This window comes from Eucyclogobius newberryi, unplaced genomic scaffold, assembly GCF_026437365.1.
Source record: "Eucyclogobius newberryi isolate DKJ021-1_F unplaced genomic scaffold, fEucNew1.0.hap1 SCAF_6, whole genome shotgun sequence".
NCBI lineage: Eukaryota > Metazoa > Chordata > Actinopteri > Gobiiformes > Gobiidae > Eucyclogobius > Eucyclogobius newberryi.
In genome coordinates this window covers 28,164,371-28,184,296 of record NW_027316278.1, presented here as the reverse complement: position 1 = coordinate 28,184,296, position 19,926 = coordinate 28,164,371, and the positions used below count along the sequence as shown (strand labels likewise).

The 19,926-nt window shown below is 42.5% G+C and overlaps 1 protein-coding gene across 1 annotated transcript in view; it reads right to left on the bottom strand.

The window, feature by feature from the left end:
* Window positions 1-209: 209 nt before the first annotated feature.
* Window positions 210-19,926, bottom strand: part of aopep (aminopeptidase O (putative)) — a 155,670-nt gene continuing 135,953 nt past the window's right edge. The window contains exons 16-18 of the mRNA XM_072433120.1: window positions 16,963-17,049; window positions 15,098-15,247; window positions 210-1,304 (exon numbers count right to left, since the gene is read on the bottom strand). Coding sequence (XP_072289221.1) covers window positions 15,107-15,247; window positions 16,963-17,049 — 228 coding nt within the window. The 3' untranslated portion in view covers window positions 210-1,304; window positions 15,098-15,106. The remainder of the gene's footprint in view (window positions 1,305-15,097; window positions 15,248-16,962; window positions 17,050-19,926) is intronic.

Genomic DNA, 19,926 nt, shown 5'->3' with positions numbered 1-19,926 from the left:
TGTATTTCGAGGTTTTTTTTTTTTTTTTTTGCAACAAAAACATCTGAAAGATCGAGATCATACTGTGGAACATTCTAGGCAAAGCGAGAACACATCTCCATGGAGACGAGAAAAACGAACCGGCGCTAACGAACCTTGAGCCGAGAATCAAAGCGGCCCCAGAGCGCCTCCAAACGCTCGTTAGCCGGGTGCATTGTCCGGTGTGTTTCACGGCACGTTTGCCAACAGCTCTGGGACGACGACAGCAGCGCGTCAAAACAGAGCCACTCACGGAGATTACGTGAAGAGGCTCCAATTATCCACATGGGCTCAGAACGCGGCTCCGGGGCCCGCAAGGACACTTGAGGAGTGACAGATGAGCGCGGGAACCAGCGGCTTGTGCGACGCGCCGGAGTCCTCCCCCTCACACGACTGTCTCGCGGCACAAATCCTTCACGCTACGATGCAGCCGGGAGACACTCTGAGAGCACTCGTAACTAATGTTTTACCGCCGCCTGTGTGTTATCGGAGGAAGACAGTGAAACGTCAGATCCCAACAGTGTTTAGTCTGCACATATTCTTTTATTGGATGTGGACTCGGTGTGTGACATTTGAAAAAGATACAATTTAGAAGCAAGTGTTTGAAATGGTATAAAATCTACATTTTGGTGTTATGAATATTGTATGTTGAATACCACAAAGGGCAAAGTATCCAAAACCAATGCCAGGATCCTAGTCTAGTTAGAAACAATAAATATAACTTGTATTTTAGTAAGACAGACACTAGACAAAGGAAAATATGATAAATAATGATTTGATCCACGTGCTTCTGTTTCCCTGCTTTGTCTATTCTAAAGAATTATATAGAAAACATAGTGGGACTTCTCTAACATTGATATTTTTGAGTTCACAATAACTTTAGAAAAAGGTGCCATTTTAAGACATGATTCTCGTGGAAAGTGTAACACCAAAAAGAAAGTCCTGAATGTAGAGAATATCAAGTATTTTCCAGAGTTGAGTCGTATATTGAAGGTATTTCCAGTCTAAACGAAGAACCAGCTCATTCCCTGAGACTAAACACACGGAGCGCTGCCTTCACGTCACCCACGGAGGTCCAACTTTTCCTGTTCTTAAAGTTAAACGGGTAAAAAGACCCTCAGCCTCTCCCCGAGCGGCTCTTTGGATGACAGTTGGCAGAGCGTGGCGGAGGACGAGCGTGGCGAGCGTGGGCGTTTGCTCTCGTGGCGTCCCCCTCGTCTTCTTCTGAGCAAAAGGAGGTGAGCGCTCGGGCCAAGTGTCTGTCGTCTCCATCTGGAGTTGGCGACCTGGAACACACATTCATACAGAGCATTATTAGACTGTAGAGAAGACACTGCCACAAATGCAGTGTTTCCCCATCGGTAAAAGAGACTACGGTGGTCCCTCAAAGTGGAAGTACAAGTACAGAAGAAGTACTCACATTTTTGTCTAGTAAAAGTGCAGAAAAAAACTCATGTAAACGCAAATCATCACATACTAAATATTTTGATGTCCAACGCAGATTTTGAGAACTATTGTGTTAAATGAGGCAATTGTGCTGATATTTTGGTCGACAAAAATCAATTCAAATACTTTTATTACTTTTTTTTTGTTGAGTTTGTTTGCTCAAAGCCAGGACTTGAACTCAAAACCTTTCAGCCGAATGTCACCATGAACGTGCTAAAAATGACTCCTGAAACTGTGTAAAAAGTACTTTCTACTGTTCAGTCCTGTTCAGAAATGTAGTAGAGTAGGAAGTAAAAAGTACAGGACTTTGACTTCTGTACTTTCCACTGTAAGCACATCACAAAACTACACAGTCTACATAGATAGCGACAAGTGACATTTTCACTTCAAATATGTATGAATATATAAAGTTATTCCAACATATATCTAGTTGGTGCCGCCAGAGTCACAAAGCGTCTGCACAGGACAAACTAGATCCTGCAAAACATTTCAGACGACAGCCTGGAGCCCGTAACATGAACCGAGCAAGTCGTCATGTTTAAATCCTAAAATTGCCACGTATTATGTTTCTATGTTTCCTTTTATACTGGACATTATTATATCAAAGAGTTAGGAACTGCACCAAATGATTATGATTGGTGGCAATAGGGCAATGTGAGGACTCTTGAATTTGAGTATAACTGTCAGATTTGTGGTATTTATGGTTAATAACTGTAATAACTAGTTTTCTCATGTGGATCGACTCCTGGCACAAAGTTCAACGTCTTCTATCAGTATAAATAAACATGATTTTGTTCCTAGTATCTTTAGAAAATGGTCCCGTTGGAAAGACCTGAGGGATGAGATTATTTGGCAAATTAATGGAGCCGCTCCCAAACAAAAAACAATGATAAAGTTGAACATTTGTGGATCAGAAGTTGGAATATTTCTGTAAAAAAACAACAACAAAAAACCCCGCCCTCCATCTGAAGTTATGACACGTCATATTCTAAAACACGTGTGAGTGCTTCAACATCTTTCACCGATTAAAACTGGAACTCGCCCGTTGGACTGATGGCTTCAGTGCGCTCCTCTGACCGTCCCGGGGCAGTGCAGTGGTGTGGCCTGCACTCCTGTTCCTGCTGAACTGAGCCAGTGCTTGGACACGACTGATAATCAGCTCAGTAGGCACAGGAGGCCAAGCCCGCTCCGTCTTCTTCCACAGCGTCTTCTCCCCCCGTCAAACAAAATCCCCGCGTTCACGACACATCCACCTGGAGAAACCACCCGCTCCTCCAGGCTTCTTTCACCTCATTAGAACAAAGTAGCTGCTGAAAGCCGAGGATGACAAATGAAAGCGGCTGTGTCCTCCAGACCCGCGCGCAGAGGAGCAACCGCCCTGAAAAGATCGTTACCTCGTCGGCCGCAGATTATTCCGAGATTATTACGCACGGAACTGCCCGCAAAGCCGTCACGAATCGCATTCTTCATCTGGACGCCGCGCGCAACTGCCAGCGACGCTTAAGTGCGAGCAATCACGCCGGTTCCCGGAGGGCGCGGCGAGTTTATTTTCAGTGTCTTTGAGTCGACGCTTGCCTGTTCGTTTGATGTGCCGAGCGCCATTTCCCTCCCATTAACGCGCAATAAATCACCTTTTGGATACCGGCTCTGATGGCAATTCCTCTCTTTTACAGGCCTTTGATGGTCATTACTCTTTTAACAGGCCCTAAATATAGGTCTGAAATGGCAGGCTCCACATGGCCCTCATTTCTAATTCACACATCTGTCGTCGGTTAGGCGCCATTTTGTCGCAGAGAATATATATAGTTTGATAATACCTCCTCATTGTGATGGCCCAAAAGAAGGATCAGGCGCTTGGTTTTAAAATACCTCGTCCGAACCACCTGTCACCGTTGTGATCAGGGAGAGATCGGGCCCGAGCCGCAGTGTCGCAGCAGTGCAATTACAGGGTGGACACGGAAATATCAGCAGAATTTCCTGACGTGCACTCTTTAGAAACGGTTTGCAGTTTTACTTGGTTTCTTGACACTTAAACTTGTTGAACGTATGCAGGAACCACTACATTATATTTCTTTCTGTGTTGGCACCAGCATATCTGTTCAAGGTTCGGCCTATGACTGTAAGAAGACTATTACACTTCCATAGTCGGTCAATAATACCAACAAATACATACTAATCACAGTTACATCAAATTTGGACCAGTTTTTGGTAAGTGTTTGCCTTTACTTTTTGTCTTGGTTGATATTGGACAAACGCAGACATATTATAAAGTATAACAAAATATGTTTAACTTCCGGGTTTCATTGGGAATGCCAGACTTTCAAATGTTTTTAGCGTTTTTTATTAAATACACAACAGCAGAAAAGTGAATCGCGAGCTAACTGAAGATGCGATCATTTTGAAAGCTCGTCAACGCCACATCCCCTTTTAGTTGATTAATCGATGTACAGGGCGTGTCCTTAATCGATCTTTAATCAAAAACGCACTAACTCATTGTGGAGTAAAGCGTCACATGGTACACATAATGCCTTGAACGCAGAAGACGACTTAATACACGGTCGTGCAAATTCACTTTACACATCGTTACCTCTGCCTTTGTTCTCCGATTTGTATTCTCTTGTACTTATCGGACTAATAGGGGCCCTCTCCGCCGCTCGCTCCGTCATGCTTAAAACAAAGCGTGCGCCGCGTCGCCCAATCTAAAACTCCTGCTCGCTCTTATCGCTGCCAGCTGTAGGAGATCACGGCGCTTTGTTCTTTCTGCCGTCTCGGAGGATATTGAGGTATTGTTTATAACAGGAAAAGTATCGAGGAACTGATGAAATAAAATTTGAAATCTTCCAAACAATCATATTATAAGGCGAAATGTATACGCAACTTTTCTGCCAGATTCGTTATTATTACGTCTCTCTACGTTTAAAGCCACATGGCGGACCATTACGGTGAAGGCAACAGCATCTCCATGGAGACGAGCAAGTAGTAGAGTCCCTGTCATGTTGCGGCCCATTCACGGCCCCGAAACCGCGACCGAAGCGTTGACGGGCACGTTTTAGAGTGTCTGATGGATTATTGTTGTCGATAAAAATATCTCCCGAAACTTCAGATATTTCGTTTTTGTCAATACTTCCCACCCACGACTTCCATCTCCGTACCGCGTCACGTCGAAAAGCCCCGCGGCGTTCTGATCCATTTCTCCGCGCGCTCGCCTCGCTTTCAACCCTCTCTCGCGGCTTCTTCTGTAATTAAATGTGAATCGAACGCACGGCAGCCATCGGTTTCGACGAGGTAAAAGCGACGGACAGTTTTGAACTACAAACGACCGCGGCGCAGGCGTCTGAACGGAAGAATAATCTGACTAATGTGAGCGAGCGCGTGGCGGCGGCGTCTGGCGAATTGAAGATTAGCTGTGGGCGCGGTGGCGTTCGCTGGAGGGTCTCTGCAGGCCTCATTAGCGCAGAGAACACGAGTGCGTCTCTTGGCTCAAACTTTCACAGCGAGGAGCCCGAGATTCACCTGCAGGATTAGCGTTCGTGCTACAGAGCTAAAAGCAGCGAGACGGGAGAACGGGGAAAGGTACGCGACTCGAACCAAGCTCATTATAGTCGCGTTACGCCTGCGATTTGGATACTCGGGAGCGCGGAGAGGGCTCGGCGGAGACGGCGCCTGGATACAGGGAGAGTGACTGGTCCAACTGGGAACATCTGCCACCGAGGTTTAGAGCACGACTGTCGGCTCCGCTCGACATGCGCTGGCTTGTATGGAACCGCCACGAGAGGCCTCCACGTGCAGCACTCCGCCCTCACAGCTCATCAAACGAGAAGGTCCCAAGGCCAGGTCCTCTCTCAGTATCGTGTCATTTCCATTTGCAGCTGAGAATGATTGGAACTTGGCTCGGAACTCGCTCCAACCGGAGTCAAGGACGTGTGTAACTGTTTTAACAACAGATTTAATCTCATCGTGTAATCATGAATGTTAAAGCAAATTGTTTACGTGTGTGTGATAAAATGTAAATATATGATTATATTTGTGTGTTAAAAATTATCTGGATCATTAGCCTGAGGGGAGGGAAAGGCATGTATTTCTTTCATTCACCAAGGCTTTTATCTCTAAAGACAATACCAAAGACAGTCGTAAAAGACAATTGCCTTGATGTGAAGCTGACCAATGAGAAATGTGACCCACCTCCTTTTTATGTGTGATTTTAATAAAATGACTTGTAAGAGGGAGGAACGCTGAGAGTGATTTTGGAAAGTCGTTCAGGTTGCTTACAACATCTTGACTCGGCTAAGCCTTCCTCTCCCTTGCAAGCCACGCAAAAGACTGACGTTTCTGTGTCGTTTAATATTCTAAGTTGAATTATGTTCTCTGACTGTTAAGTAATAACATTGATTCATGTGTAATTTCTTGACAGTGTACTCTCTAGCACACACAGGCCAACAATGTGAATATGAATTTGTTCTTAATGTTAAAAAAGGTTTAATAAATTAGAACAAAAAAATGTATCGTATAAAATGTTTCTTCTGTTGTCGTTCTTGAAATAATTATGCACTTGAGCATCTCTGCTTTGGTGTCTAATTTTTTTGAATTTTAAATATTGCATGTGTTGACAGGCGCTTCCTCATCAGGAGTTTGTGTTATAACTCCATCTAAAGGCAGCAGAAGGAATTACCATAGGGACAGAAACAAAAGCTAGCTTGCCCCTGCTTATGGAAGCAGGCAGATGTGATGAAGGCAATCTGGTGGCAGAAATGCTTAGTCTGATGATGATTTATGGACTTTCATGTCAGAAATCTGCAATAATTTAAAGTGTTTTTTGAGGTTTAATGAAACATGAGCGAATGGTTAAAAGAGGTACAATGTTTTTGTGGTTTTGTCGGGAAATATAATCTGCAGTGCTTTAGAACAGTCACCACAACAATGCTTTGGGACTTTACAATGGCACCTATTGAATCTATTATGCATTTTTAAAAGAAGATGCTGAACTTTGTGCCAGCCTGGCTTGGTTAGTCCTGAGATGGACCAGAATGTCACCCTTTTCCACATCTTGAATGGAATGTTTTTGGAGAGAGAATGCTAACTAATCCAGCATATGTCACATATGTAGCTGTAAAACCTCCTAAAGGACCAGTGTTTTCACTCCTACAGTCGAGTCGTCCCTGCTCTTTCCTCCCTGTTGCTCGCCTAAATGAATTTCCTCCATCACTCTGTTTCCTCACGTGTCGCCGCGGCCTCCTTTGTCTGTCTGGGTCACGCTCTCCTCAGGTGCAGAACTTAGCCACTGTGAACAAAGAGGGAATCAATCACTGTTCACCAATCAGCTAAGCTCTGCGCCTGGCCGGAGACAAGATACACAACCTGTCAGGACCACCGAGCGCATTCTTCCCTCACACACCGGCGCACCCTCCCTGCCCTAAAAAGCCCAATTACCTAATCATGTGCGGAGTTTATGGACGCCGTGGGGGAGGGGTTATGTTGCCATAGCAGCAGGCTGGGTCAGGGCTGTGTGGTAATCCCTGGCAATGTGATTTTATCATAAGTCACAAATCAGCACGCCAGGAACCCGCACTGCCCAGACAGAGAACGCCTGGGTAAACTGTACACAAAGTGCTAAATCCTCTGTGGGGGTTAAACACCAAGAAATCCAGGTAAATGTATCAGATAAGACTGAACGTGTCAGCGGTGCAGTGGGTTAAGCGCTGTCCCACTAATCAGAAGGCATACAGTTCTGTCCTTGGACTACACACACTTCTTCATTGCCTTTACTAAGTTAATCACTGTCACTTGGGAAACGGACACACAAAAAGGATCGAGCTAAAATGGCAAATAATTTATAGAAATAGAGATGTCAGTAGTATCAAAAATCAAGATGTCAATGCCATGAAACAGAATTAAGACAGAATATTGCTGTTGCTATACAACAATTTTTACGTCCTTTTTCAAATTAACTAGTAACTACAAAAAGTGTTTTTCACAAGTACAAAAGCCTCAGATAATATTTGGCTTTCTGAGTAGCACCAGATCTAAACCAGAGGAAACATGGTCTACAATGATACTCTGGATATGAATAAGGAAGGTAATTATAAATAATCATGACTCACGACTCAAATGAGGACAAAAAACACAAATCATTTTGTCTCTGAAAATACAAAAACATTTATAGAAATTGGAATCAAACGTAAAAAAGCAAATGTTATTGTTCAAATTAGCCGTTTTAGAATTTACATTTTTTTTTTTCTGGAAAACCGTTGATCACCTCTTTTAGCTTCTAGATCACAACGTGTCAGAAGAGAAAACATTTGACAATCGTAAATGGATTCAGGTAGTGTTCCTACCTCCATCTGCATCATGTCATTAAGTAAAATAGGTAATGTCATCCAGTATTTCTGAAAGTAACTATTGCTAAAGCTTTCTCCTCACACGCTCAGCCCATCACACAAGCTCTTCAAACTGCTCTTTGTTCTCTTGTCCAGCAGTCGACCTGTAGCTCTCTGGCTCTCACACTAACACTTGGCTTCCTTAGTTTGCCTGCTCCTGTGCCCCATTCGCCACGCTCCGATAACCCGGCGATATGCCCCTCATTAGGCGGATCAGGAGGGATTCTGGAGGCATGTAGGGGGAAGAAAAGAGTGCACAGACCACCCTCTCCTTTAAAGGCTTGTTCAGTTTGGACAGGTTTCTACTGAAGAGAGTGCGCTGTAAGCGACATGTTTTTAGTTCAAACACTGAGTCAGTCTGGGCCTAATCCCACTGTTCTGTGTGTGAGAGGAAGACTCTTGGATCATTCACATTTATACAAGTGTACGGTTGTACTGGCCTCTGGTGTTGTTGGGGCTGGACGATACGTTTTTCCAGACCTGCAGCGGCTGCAGTGATGCAGTCGCTGCATCGGACCGTTGTGGTGAAGAGGGAGCTGAGCCGAAAGGCAAAGCTCTCTATTTATGGGTCGGTCTACGTTCCTACCCTCACCTATGGTCATGAGCTTTGGGTAGTGACCGAAAGAACAAGGTTGTGGTAGAAATAAATTTCCACCGCAGGGTGGCTGGGCGCTCCCTTAGAGATGAGTCACACGGAAAGAGCTCTGAGTAGAGCCGCTTCTCCTCCACATCGAGAGGAGCCAGCTGCTGGGAACGCCTAGGGATCAACCCGGGGGAGTTGGAGGAAGTGTCTGGGGAGTGGAAAGTCTGGGAGTCCCTGCTTTGACTGCTGCCCCCCCGACCCGGCCCCGAATAAGTGGAAGAAGATGGATACATTTCCCCCCCGCTCATGTTGATCGATCATAAACAAGACAGATTTTAATTCAGCACCATGTGACACAGTAAAGTGTCACCTTTATTCCTCCACAGTCCAAACTGCTCTAAACAGAGTTCTGTTACAAGCGTATCGATTAGATTAGAAGATTATTGACTTGAAATTATTTCAAAATTCTACCAACTGCGCAGCTCCACCTACGTGTCTTAGAGCCCTTTCAAACTGTTGCGTTTATTTTCGTAAACTTTCCTCAAGTGGTAGCATAGTAAATCCATTTACGTCTTCCATGATCTGTAAGGTAGAATTTTACATCTGATGCCCTTCCCAAAACATTCAATTGACCCTAAAGGATGATTAGTCCACTTCATCTGACCATAGCATTGACCCTCGTGGTACCGTGGAACCTGCACAGGGGCCTTCTCCAGCTCGGCCGCAGAGTGGGAGGAAAATGGTACGTGAACCCGATGAATAGTTTTTTAATTCTCACGGCTTCCAAGAGTTTAGAAGAAGTTTGGGACATATTTTTAAAGCATGTTTCTTTAGCTTACACTTAAATTGCACATGGCTTGAGTGGTTCAATTGAGTTACGGTCCTGAGGTGAAAAAGTGACTTGTTTTCTGTTGGAACACTTGATCCTTCTGTCCAGGGTGCAGTTAGAGGGTGTAGGGGGCGAGGAGAGGGAATAGTGCACAATTTAAGGAGGCACGATGAGGGAACACCAGCCGACCAGTACAACATAAATCCATCTCCCAACAGGGCAGTGCGCAGCAGCAGTCGGGGGTCTCGTCATCCATCATTTTAATTGGAGAGAGTCGCAGGCTAAAGCCGCAAGGACCACGCTGATCCATTGGTGTTTACACTGGTTTGTGGGCTCCGACCAAAGAAATGCAACAGTGGAAGTGAGGTCTTCAACAATGCCTCTATTCTCCTACACCCAAGTCATGAGGGCACAGGGTGAAGGGGAGGTCGAGGGTCATATCCAGTTTGCAGCCTAAATGGCATTATAACGTCTATTTAGGGTATCATGACGTCTATTTAAGGTATTATGACGTCTATTTAAGGTATTATGACGTCTATTTAAGGTATCATGACGTCTATTTAAGGTATCATGACGAGGTATCATGACGTCTACTTAAGGTATCATGACGTCTATTTAAGGTATCATAACGTCTATTTAAGGTATCATGACGTCTATTTAAGGTATCATGACGTCTATTTAAGGTATCATGACGTCTATTTAAGGTATCATGACGTCTATTTAAGATGTCATGACGAGGTATCATGACGTCTATTTAAGGTATCATGACGAGGTATCATGACGTCTATTTAAGGTATCATGACGTCTATTTAAGGTATCATGACGTCTATTTAAGGTATCATGACGTCTATTTAAGGTATCATGACGTCTATTTAAGGTCAAGGTATCATGACGTCTATTTAAGGTATCATGACGTCTATTTAAGGTATCATGACGTCTATTTAAGGTATCATGACGAGGTATCATGACGTCTATTTAAGGTATCATGACGTCTATTTAAGGTATCATGACGTCTATTTAAGGTATCATGACGAGGTATCATGACGTCTATTTAAGGTATCATGACGTCTATTTAAGGTATCATGACGTCTATTTAAGGTATCATGACGTCTATTTAAGGTATCATGACGAGGTATCATGACGTCTATTTAAGGTATCATGACGTCTATTTAAGGTATCATGACGTCTATTTAAGGTATCATGACGTCTATTTAAGGTATCATGACGTCTATTTAAGGTATCATGACGTCTATTTAAGATGTCATGACGAGGTATCATGACGTCTATTTAAGGTATCATGACGAGGTATCATGACGTCTATTTAAGGTATCGTGACGTCTATTTAAGGTATCATGACGTCTATTTAAGGTATCATGACGAGGTATCATGACGTCTATTTAAGGTATCGTGACGTCTATTTAAGGTATAGTGTGCAAGTTACATTTACACACACAACTTTTACTTAAACTTGAGTAACATTATATAAAAGCAACACTGCTCCTGCTTGAGTAAAACAGTTTGTCCCAGAATGATTAGGTCTAATAAATGACTAAAGCTGCATTTAGTTTTGTACATTAAGCTATATAATTTCACCATTTTCCTTTTTATAAATCCAATTTCCTGACTATTTCCTGTTTTCATCTGATTACCAAACGGTTACTTCAGAAGTCCATCTCCAAATATCCTTTTAGAATAAAACACTAAAGGGTGAAATGCAATTATTTTAGATACTAAGAATTCAACATTTTGCTACATACTTTTTGAAATATAATATCAAGATAACGTGACTGAAGACAAAATGGTGGCATTAGGGATATCATTACTATCTGTCTCCACTAGTTTTCCCCATCCTCTGCTCCACTCGCACTGTGTCCGGTGTAGAACAGTTTTATCTGCAGCCTAAGAGTTTTCTACTTCCTGTAAGTGTTCCCAGCCATCTGCTTGGACTATATACGTCTGTACAGTGTGTATTTAGATGAGATAAAATCCTTGGCCGTGGTCTGCAACAGGATTGGAAGACGCTGATGCAGTGTTTAAGTGGCGTTTGGGCCAAGGTCACCTCTGCTTTGTCCAACCCTGAGAGAGACACATGACGGGCCGATGATACAGCTGACAATCACGTTAGTGTGATGGACACTGCAAGGACAAACCGGACCAGCAAATCTTTGCAAGAAATAAGCTGTTTATGGGATTAGAAGGATGCATAATTCATGTTTTACTTCACAATAAAGAAGAGACTATGAGGGTATGAATAAAATTGTAACGTAAGTAACAAGATGCACAGAATCCCCAGAATATTCAAAAGGGGCGAGGCAAGTTCTCCTCTATCGATTATATTTCAAAGCAAAAATCCATACGTTAGTCTTGTAAACATAGATTAGTTAATGTCTCACTATATTTATCCAAAATCAACATGTGAACAGTCAATATTTTCCACCCTCCATCACAATTAAAAACCGGTCTATAGAATGGTGGGGATTAGAAAACCATCTGTAAATCAGAAAATAGGGCTACGCTAGTTTAAGTAAAAGTGGCTATTGGTTAAAGCAAGGCAAGTTTATTTGCAGAGCACATTTCAACGTGTTTCGGAGTCCAACTCCCTTTTAAATCAGTCCAACTGATTGTACGTACGGTTAACACTCTCCCCTCATAACAACAAGGTCCCAAGTTTGATTCTTGGACCAAGTTGGGTTTTTCTGTGTGGAGTTTTGGAGTTTGCAAACACATATATATATATATATATATATATATATATATATATATATATATATATATATATATATATATATATATATATATATATATATATATATATATATATATATATATATATATATATATATATATATATATATATATATATATATATATATATATATATATATATATATATACATATACAAAATAGATTGCACCACGATCTATTGTGTACTTTGATGCACAATAACACAAGGATCATAAGTACACACCCTCAGCATTCTATGGGTGCTACAGTTTCCTCCAACGTAAAACATGCACAATATGGTTGCAGCAGTGGCATTGAAGAAATAATCAAACGGAGGAACACATATTTTGGGGCATAAACTAAAGCTTTCTTTAGTGTTTGTACCGCGCAGACTTGCTCCCCGACTCTGCAGCCTGTAGTGAATTCCTGTCCGGGCCACTTGCTCCATGTCACCTCCTCTCTGCCTCATTTGATGTCTATTGTCTGTCCCAGCTCCTTCCCCCGGAGGCCAAACGCATCCAAAAATACAATGCAGACTTGCAAGAATATAAAGCAGTTTTAGAAGCCGTGGTCTCCCGGTGTGGGCCCGCCTCTTTGCCACCATAAAGTCATGCATTACCCTGTCACCTCCATTGCCCGTGAGAGAAAACATGCTCGTCTGTGGCTGTCTGTCATCTCCTCCATTAACTCACAATCACTCAGGGTGAACCTCAGCGCACAGCTTAAAACGGGCTGCACCTAATGAGCTTTTTCATGTAGTAAAGTAAGATATGTTGTCCCTGTACAGATATATTCTAAAGGCAGTTCTTAGGTTCACAATGAGACCGCTGTGTGTTGTCTGCGTCTAAATATAAAGTGTTTTTATTATCTCGCAGTAACACCCCGGCCCTATTTGAATGCTAGTAGTAAAAAAAATACTCAATCTCATCGCAGTGAATAATTAGGATGCTAAGAATGTGTTAACAAAGTGAGAAATACGTTTTGACGTCGGCAAACGACCGTTTTTCACCTTACTAAGACTAAGGTAAAATAAGCTACAGCGAGTTCAAAGCACATTTCACGGTACAGGCTCCAACATACTCCACAAAACTCTAAAACGCGGTAAAACAAGAAACACATTCAACACAACAAAATGATCCCTTTAACATGCTAAATGTCACTACCCTAAAATTAACTGCACTCGTTTATTTAATGCACTCGTTTATTTAATGCACTGAAATGGTTTGTATCACACACCACCTTTTATGCTATTTTTTTGACAGGAAAAGAAGACCAAAAACCAGTTCAAGCCCAGGCTTCTAATTGTTTGAACAAAGAGAGGGCCCAATCCAGTGTGTGGAGTTTGCATGTTCTATCACAAGGTAATCCTGATCGTGAACCTACCTCCTGATAAGCGACAGCAGTTAAACGCAGTCGGACAAATCACAAACGTAACGTACTCCTTAAAACTTACGATCCGAACGGTGAAACTGCCACATGTTTGTCTTTGTGGAGATGTGTTTCCATTACAGGTGTTTTTGTCGCTGAAAATACCTCGGTAAAACATGCATTCTTAGTATGAGGTTGTAACTTCTCCACAGATCTGACCTGTTATTCATCTGTGGGTGTAATGTCCTACTGTGGAACACCACCAGGAAGTTACACAGCGCACCCTTGACTTGTTAACTTGTGAATTATTAAAAGATAGGTGCCAGTATAAATAGATCTTTAAACGTGAATAGAAAATGTCCAATATCTCCTCTGTAACCGGTCTGTTCAAACAAGACAAACGCCTCCTCTTTCCATCTACACTTAAATAATAAAGTCATCAGTGCCGACAGCGCTGGTCATGCACTTTGCACACTCCACACAAAGGAGGAATTTGAGGGCCCAAAAAAATCAGCCTTTCGGAGTGGCGAGACCGCCCGGGGCCTCTCCTAAAAACGCGCAATGACCCTTTCTCTCCCTTTTCGTTCTCGTTTGTTTGAGGAACACATTCCCGAATTCCAGCGCCGACAAACACATCCTGACGGCGCTGCGGAGAAAGGCCCCTTCTCCGCACAGAGGAGGCAGGGAAAGGAATGCGCGGTGGACAGGGGAGGTAGCAACCATCGAGGGGGAGGTAGCAACCACAGAGCGGGAGGCAAAGGAGCAGAGTCCAACACAAAGCTGCGTTTGTCTGACCCACTTTCGCAAACAAATAAAAGTCGAGCTGATGTTTTATGCTCTGACGCAAAGCACTTCTCCCATTGGTCAAAGGCGCGCGCTGTCACTTTTCTGGAGCGTTCGCCGTCTGCTCGTCTCCATGGAGATGTTTTTGCGTGATGTGTTTTTCAGGATTTTTTGGAGCTGAGCCTTTAATCTAAACTTTGTGCCATTTCCAATACCAGACAATTATCATTACATTCTCGCTGAGACAGTTTTGGGAGGCAGACTGGAGGCAGTGATTGCGATTAGATTTTCAAAGCATGTTTTATAATCAAGATCCTATTCAGAGTGCACCTTTTTGTAACTCCGATTACATTTAATTATTAGGATTAACATTTGAGAGAAGACTGAAATATAAACTGCTAAACTAATAGAAGATCACATTCATTCAGTTTTGTACTTGATAAAACAGGATATTTGTTAATTGCAGCAGTCAGGGTTTGATGAGACGGGTAAGTTTCACCTTAATCTACTGCGGGGTTCTCCTTTTTGAAACCCAACATTGCCTCCTTAATCCCTCTTTCAAATCATTCCCTCTCCCTGCTTAAAATCTGCACCGTTGAAACCCTTTAATGGATCACTCCACGTATGTGAAACACTGGCACAGAGTTCAAGGTCTTCTCCGTCAACAGCAATAATGGAACGGTTTCTTTTTTTGGTTCAATTTGGCCTCAGAAAATGGTGCCGATAATCAACCCTACTTTCAACTGACAATAATAAAGCCGTGAGATTAATATGGCGAGTTTGTGGAGCCAGACCTGAATAAACAACGATAAGGCTCAACATTTGTCACTCATAAGATCGAATATGTCTTCTATTGAAACCATGACACCATCGAAATCAAGACTGAGTGCAACCTGTGCTCAAGGTAACTCGAGTGAATCCTCAGCCTTTGATAAGATGGTGGAGGCATAGAATTCTCTCCACATTCTCACCTGTCCGCTCTAAAGCACCATCTCTTCCACCACTCTGCGCGCTGAATGGTCCATTTCCTCTCTGACCAGCTCGAGGCAGCGACGGGCCAGCGTTTGCTGTCGGGCGTCTTCTTGAACCATCAGCTCTCCATACAGATACACCCCCATCGCCTGCAGAGCGGGACAGTGAAACGTTACATTTACAGTCACTTTTGGACAGAATTAGGCCTTTATAGAGTTGTTTTCTGATACGTTTTTATCTTGTTGGTTTATTTAGCGTAAATCAAGTTAGTTTATTTATTTGAGACATTTGAGATTTATTTGTGAACAATATACATTAACCTTCAGGAGAGATGCATAGTACCAGGTGGTAGCGCAATTGCTTATATCCACCTGTGGTCCCTGAGCAGCTGATGTTTTTAAGTCCCATTGAAGGGAGGAGTATATTGTACATGTTTTTAGTTGTAGGGAAACCGGAGCACTCAGAGGAAACCTACACATACTCCAAACAGACAGGCCCCATCGGGAATCGAACCCAGGACCTTCTTGCTTAGAGTCACTATTATCGTCAATTATAGAGCCAGAAAATGGATTAAATTATATACATTTAAGATGATTGGCACTTCATTGGAGTGCTTTTCAGTATTGCATCAGTAATTAGATCATTTGCAACGACTGAAGCCATCGCTAGAGTGTCTGCGTCTCTCCCTCCAAACTGAGCACACTCAGCCTCCCCCCAATGCATTTTTCAATGCATTTTAAATAAAAAAAACTCAGTGATGTTGGATCGATATCACAATACTTTTAAATTTATTTTAATATGGACATAGCCTTTACATTGAACGAACCAGATGCAATGTTTTAAGTGTTATAGCAGAATATCCATCCATCCATCCATTTTCTACCGCTTGTTCCCTTTCGGGGTCGCGGGTGACTGGAGCCTATCCCAGTGACTTCGGGCCTTAGGCGGGGTACACCCTGGACAGTGGCCAACTTGTTGCAGGGCTAACACAGAGACATAGCCATTACAGACACTCTCACATTCATTCACTAGGGCCAATTTAGAGTTACCAATTTCTGCCTAACACATGCATGTCTTTGGACGGTGGGAGGAAGCCGGAGAACCCGGAGAGAACCCACGGTAACACGGGGAGAACATGCAGACTCCACCCAGAGAGATCATGTGATGTTGGTCTGGTCCGGGAAATCAAACTCATGATCTCCTTCTTGGGAGGCAAGAGCGCTAACCGCCTTTGCCACCGTGCACCCCACTTGCCAAAGTATTATTTGGTATTGATTCAAAACAGTCACTGAACCGGTCCATCACAATAACCCAACAGAACCAGGACAAATGTTCACTAAATATGTTTTTTTTTAAATGTGTAAGTATTTGGTTCTAGAGGTGGGAGATGTATTGAAAATGTATAATATTGCAATATTTGTTTTGGAGATATGCAAAAGTAGAATATCAAGTGTATTTAAAGTATTAAAAAATACTGCAAAAACAGACAAACATTTAGTGTAGTCTTCCAAACAAGGGTATAAAGGGATATTTCTACCCTTTGAGGTTAATTGTTTGGTCTTTTCATGTTTTGTGTGATACTTGAACCTTAACCAAGACATTTTAGCACATTCTGGATGCATAAATCTGAATATTATAATTGAGATAATCCAAATACACATTGCAATGTACACATTTTGGTCAATATCACCTACTTGGTTCACTACCTTTTACTTTTCCTTGCGTAATATAATTTCAGCAGCATTTCTCTCACTCAAGTACAATATTAGGCTTCTCATTTCCCGCAACGTGAGAAGCCAAATCCATATTTTTATGGCTTCATAAATCATCTGCGCATAAATCACCAACTTTGCCAGCTTTTTACCTGGTCACGAATGAGAAAGTGCTCCACATCGCCGTACGCCTGAGAGAAGCGGTGTTTCACGACCAGCTCACACCAGCGATGTCTGACCTGTCGGACCGAGACACAGAGAAAACACCATCACAATCATGAACGTACGAACTTTGATACTTATGGAACAAATGGATGGATGGATGGAACATACTGCTACTTCAATACCAAAACTACCATAATGACACAGGCTCATTTTGAGACACAAAGCAAACAACAATCCCCCAATAGTTTTTTCATACACATAGTTGTTGACAAGGAGCATCGTTATTACGTTTGAATCTTTTCTGCTTGATACCGTTTCAAATAAATACTCAAATATCCCGAGGCGGCGTTTGACTTTCAGCCCGCACATGAGTTTGTAGGAGTGCAACGTATTGAGTATCTGTGTGGCATACTAAAAACCAAACAACACCGGCCGCATGTTGAATTATCTATTGTGGCGGTGGTTGAAGCAGGGGTACTTGATTTTCAAATTGTGAAAGTATGTAGTAAATCTAACTTGTTCCTCGCTCTCACAGACGCGTTGGCGCATTGTTAATATTTGCATGCATAGATTTTCAGGCTTTAGAACAGGAGAAGAGGTAGTAAAGCTTGGGCGCTAAAGCTAAGCCAATTAGAGCGCTGCTTACGGCTCTTACTTCCGGGTTGGTGAATGCTTCATTATTTGCGGTGCAGATTTAACATAAGAAATAACAACATTTACTCATTTAAAACACAGTCAGATATTCCAGGTTTCAACCACAGCATCAAAGAGTGGTCATGTCATCTTTGTCGTTGTGCCCTTGGGCAAGACACTCCCCAACTTAGGCTAATGTTTGTATTGTGATTTTGATGCATCCTTTCTTGTTCTGTGAAGCACCACTAATAAGCGTACTTGTTAATGTGGTATGAGTGAGTGATTGGTGGTGGTTGGAGGGCCAGTGAATGAATAATTTAAGAAAAACTATTTAAGACTAAATGTAAAATGATATTGTATTGGAGGCTAAAAACATAATCATAGTTCTGTATTCACTCCTTACTTTGAAAAGAATTGCAGAGAATAAAGACTACAGTATGTCTGTGGCGTGTCCATGGGTGAAAGCTGATGCCAGGGCCTTTCTTCTTCGGGATCAATAGGTCCCTCTGTTGCTGCGGTTACAGCCCAGATCAGAATACCCCGCGTACCCCGCCTCGGCCGTCGTCCTCCTGCACGGTGCGTTCAGGTGCGCGCACAAAAGGGGATCACCTCAGAATCCGCAGGAAGGAGCCGTCTACGCGGACTCGACTCCAAAGCCCCGAACTTAAAGTCTTTTCATACCCCGCGTATCCATCACACGCCATTGTTAATTTTGTACTTTAAAGACTTACTTAAGTATTTGTTACACGCCACATTAGTCAAACAAATTGAACATTATGATAACAATACTGAGCAGTAAGGATTGACCAATGTTGTTTTTTTTTTGTATCATTGTCGCCAATTATGCACATTTCCCCCAATTTATGTTATGTTATGGTCTCTATACGGTATACATGACTCTACACAAGAATATACATAAAAATATTATCTGCAGCATTTGTATCGGTATCTCTCTTTCTCTACTGTGCAAAGAAAGACTTGAAAAATGTGCAAAGAAGCCTGGATTGATTCATTTTTGTTTATTATTCGTCATCACTTTTCAAAATATTGATTCAGATTGTGTGCAAAATTGCTATTAACATTAAAAGCAAACCGTGACGATGTATTTTGGTCCAAAAAATGGCCCTGAAGCATTGTCACTGGACCCCACGACAGCAGACTTTCTCCCCACCACTCCCCCACGTTTGCCTTTTCACCGCTTTTCGATCTGGCTGCAGCCTTCCACACACACAGCCCGGATCATAAACTAGTCCGGCGCGGCGTAGCAACGTGATTTACTCGTTTTCGGCACCTCCGGTCCCGGGCCGTAACTCCAGCGGCTTTGCCTTTGTCATTTTAACTTAGCGCTCCCAGCCAACTACTGCTAATACAACCTTTCAGACGAGCCCTTTCTGCGCTCGTAGTTCACGACCAGTTCACCTTACGGCACAATGGAAATACGAAACGATGGGGAAATATATTGGTTTGTTTTTCAGGTTCTTGTCACCGTGTCCCTCTCGCAGACGGAGCCAGAAGTCAGAGTCCTGTATTGATTTTACCGGGTTTTTTGTACGAAATGTTGAACTAATTTATGTCAGTGTCGAGATCCATCATCCAACAGTAGTCTTTCTATTCAGACAAAACTCAGTGCAGCGATTTGTCCTGGTAAAATAAAGAATAAATAAGATAAATACATTAAAACTGCAGATTAACAATACTCATTTTGCCAGATTCATCTTGAAAGGTTCACTTTGGGTTTCACAGTGTGCATTGAACTTTTCCAGCTCCATGAAGACAAGCCGGTAGTCTCGACCAGGTCGAGTTATAGGTTAGATCTGTGGAGAGGCGAGCGCCCTCACACTAAGAATGCATGTTTTTCAAGAAATAAAACACATGCGATTGAATAAAGGCAAATTAAATCAATTTAATGCCATTCTATGACACATTCCAGGTAAAGCAAATACATCTCCATGGAGACGCACCAGAAAATGTTACTTTACAATAGCACACCTTTAAATGTAACACAGCAGAACTACAGAATGATGATTTTTGCTGCTGTTACTAAATAAAGTTGATTGACTTGAACCCTAAGTTTGGCATGTTGTGGTATAGTCGGGATTTCATTTATAATCTTTTTTTGCTTTAAACATAAAATGTATTTCGTAATAAAATAAATGGTAACCAGAAGTCCCCACCCAATTGTTGAGCGCATTACCTTTTACATTTCACACAACAGTTCATTTTGTGCCTGAGAGAATCCCTTATCTGACTCATCTAGCTGTGACACTGGTCCGTTGGAGAACACACAGAAGCTTATTTCATGCATTTTTGTTATTATG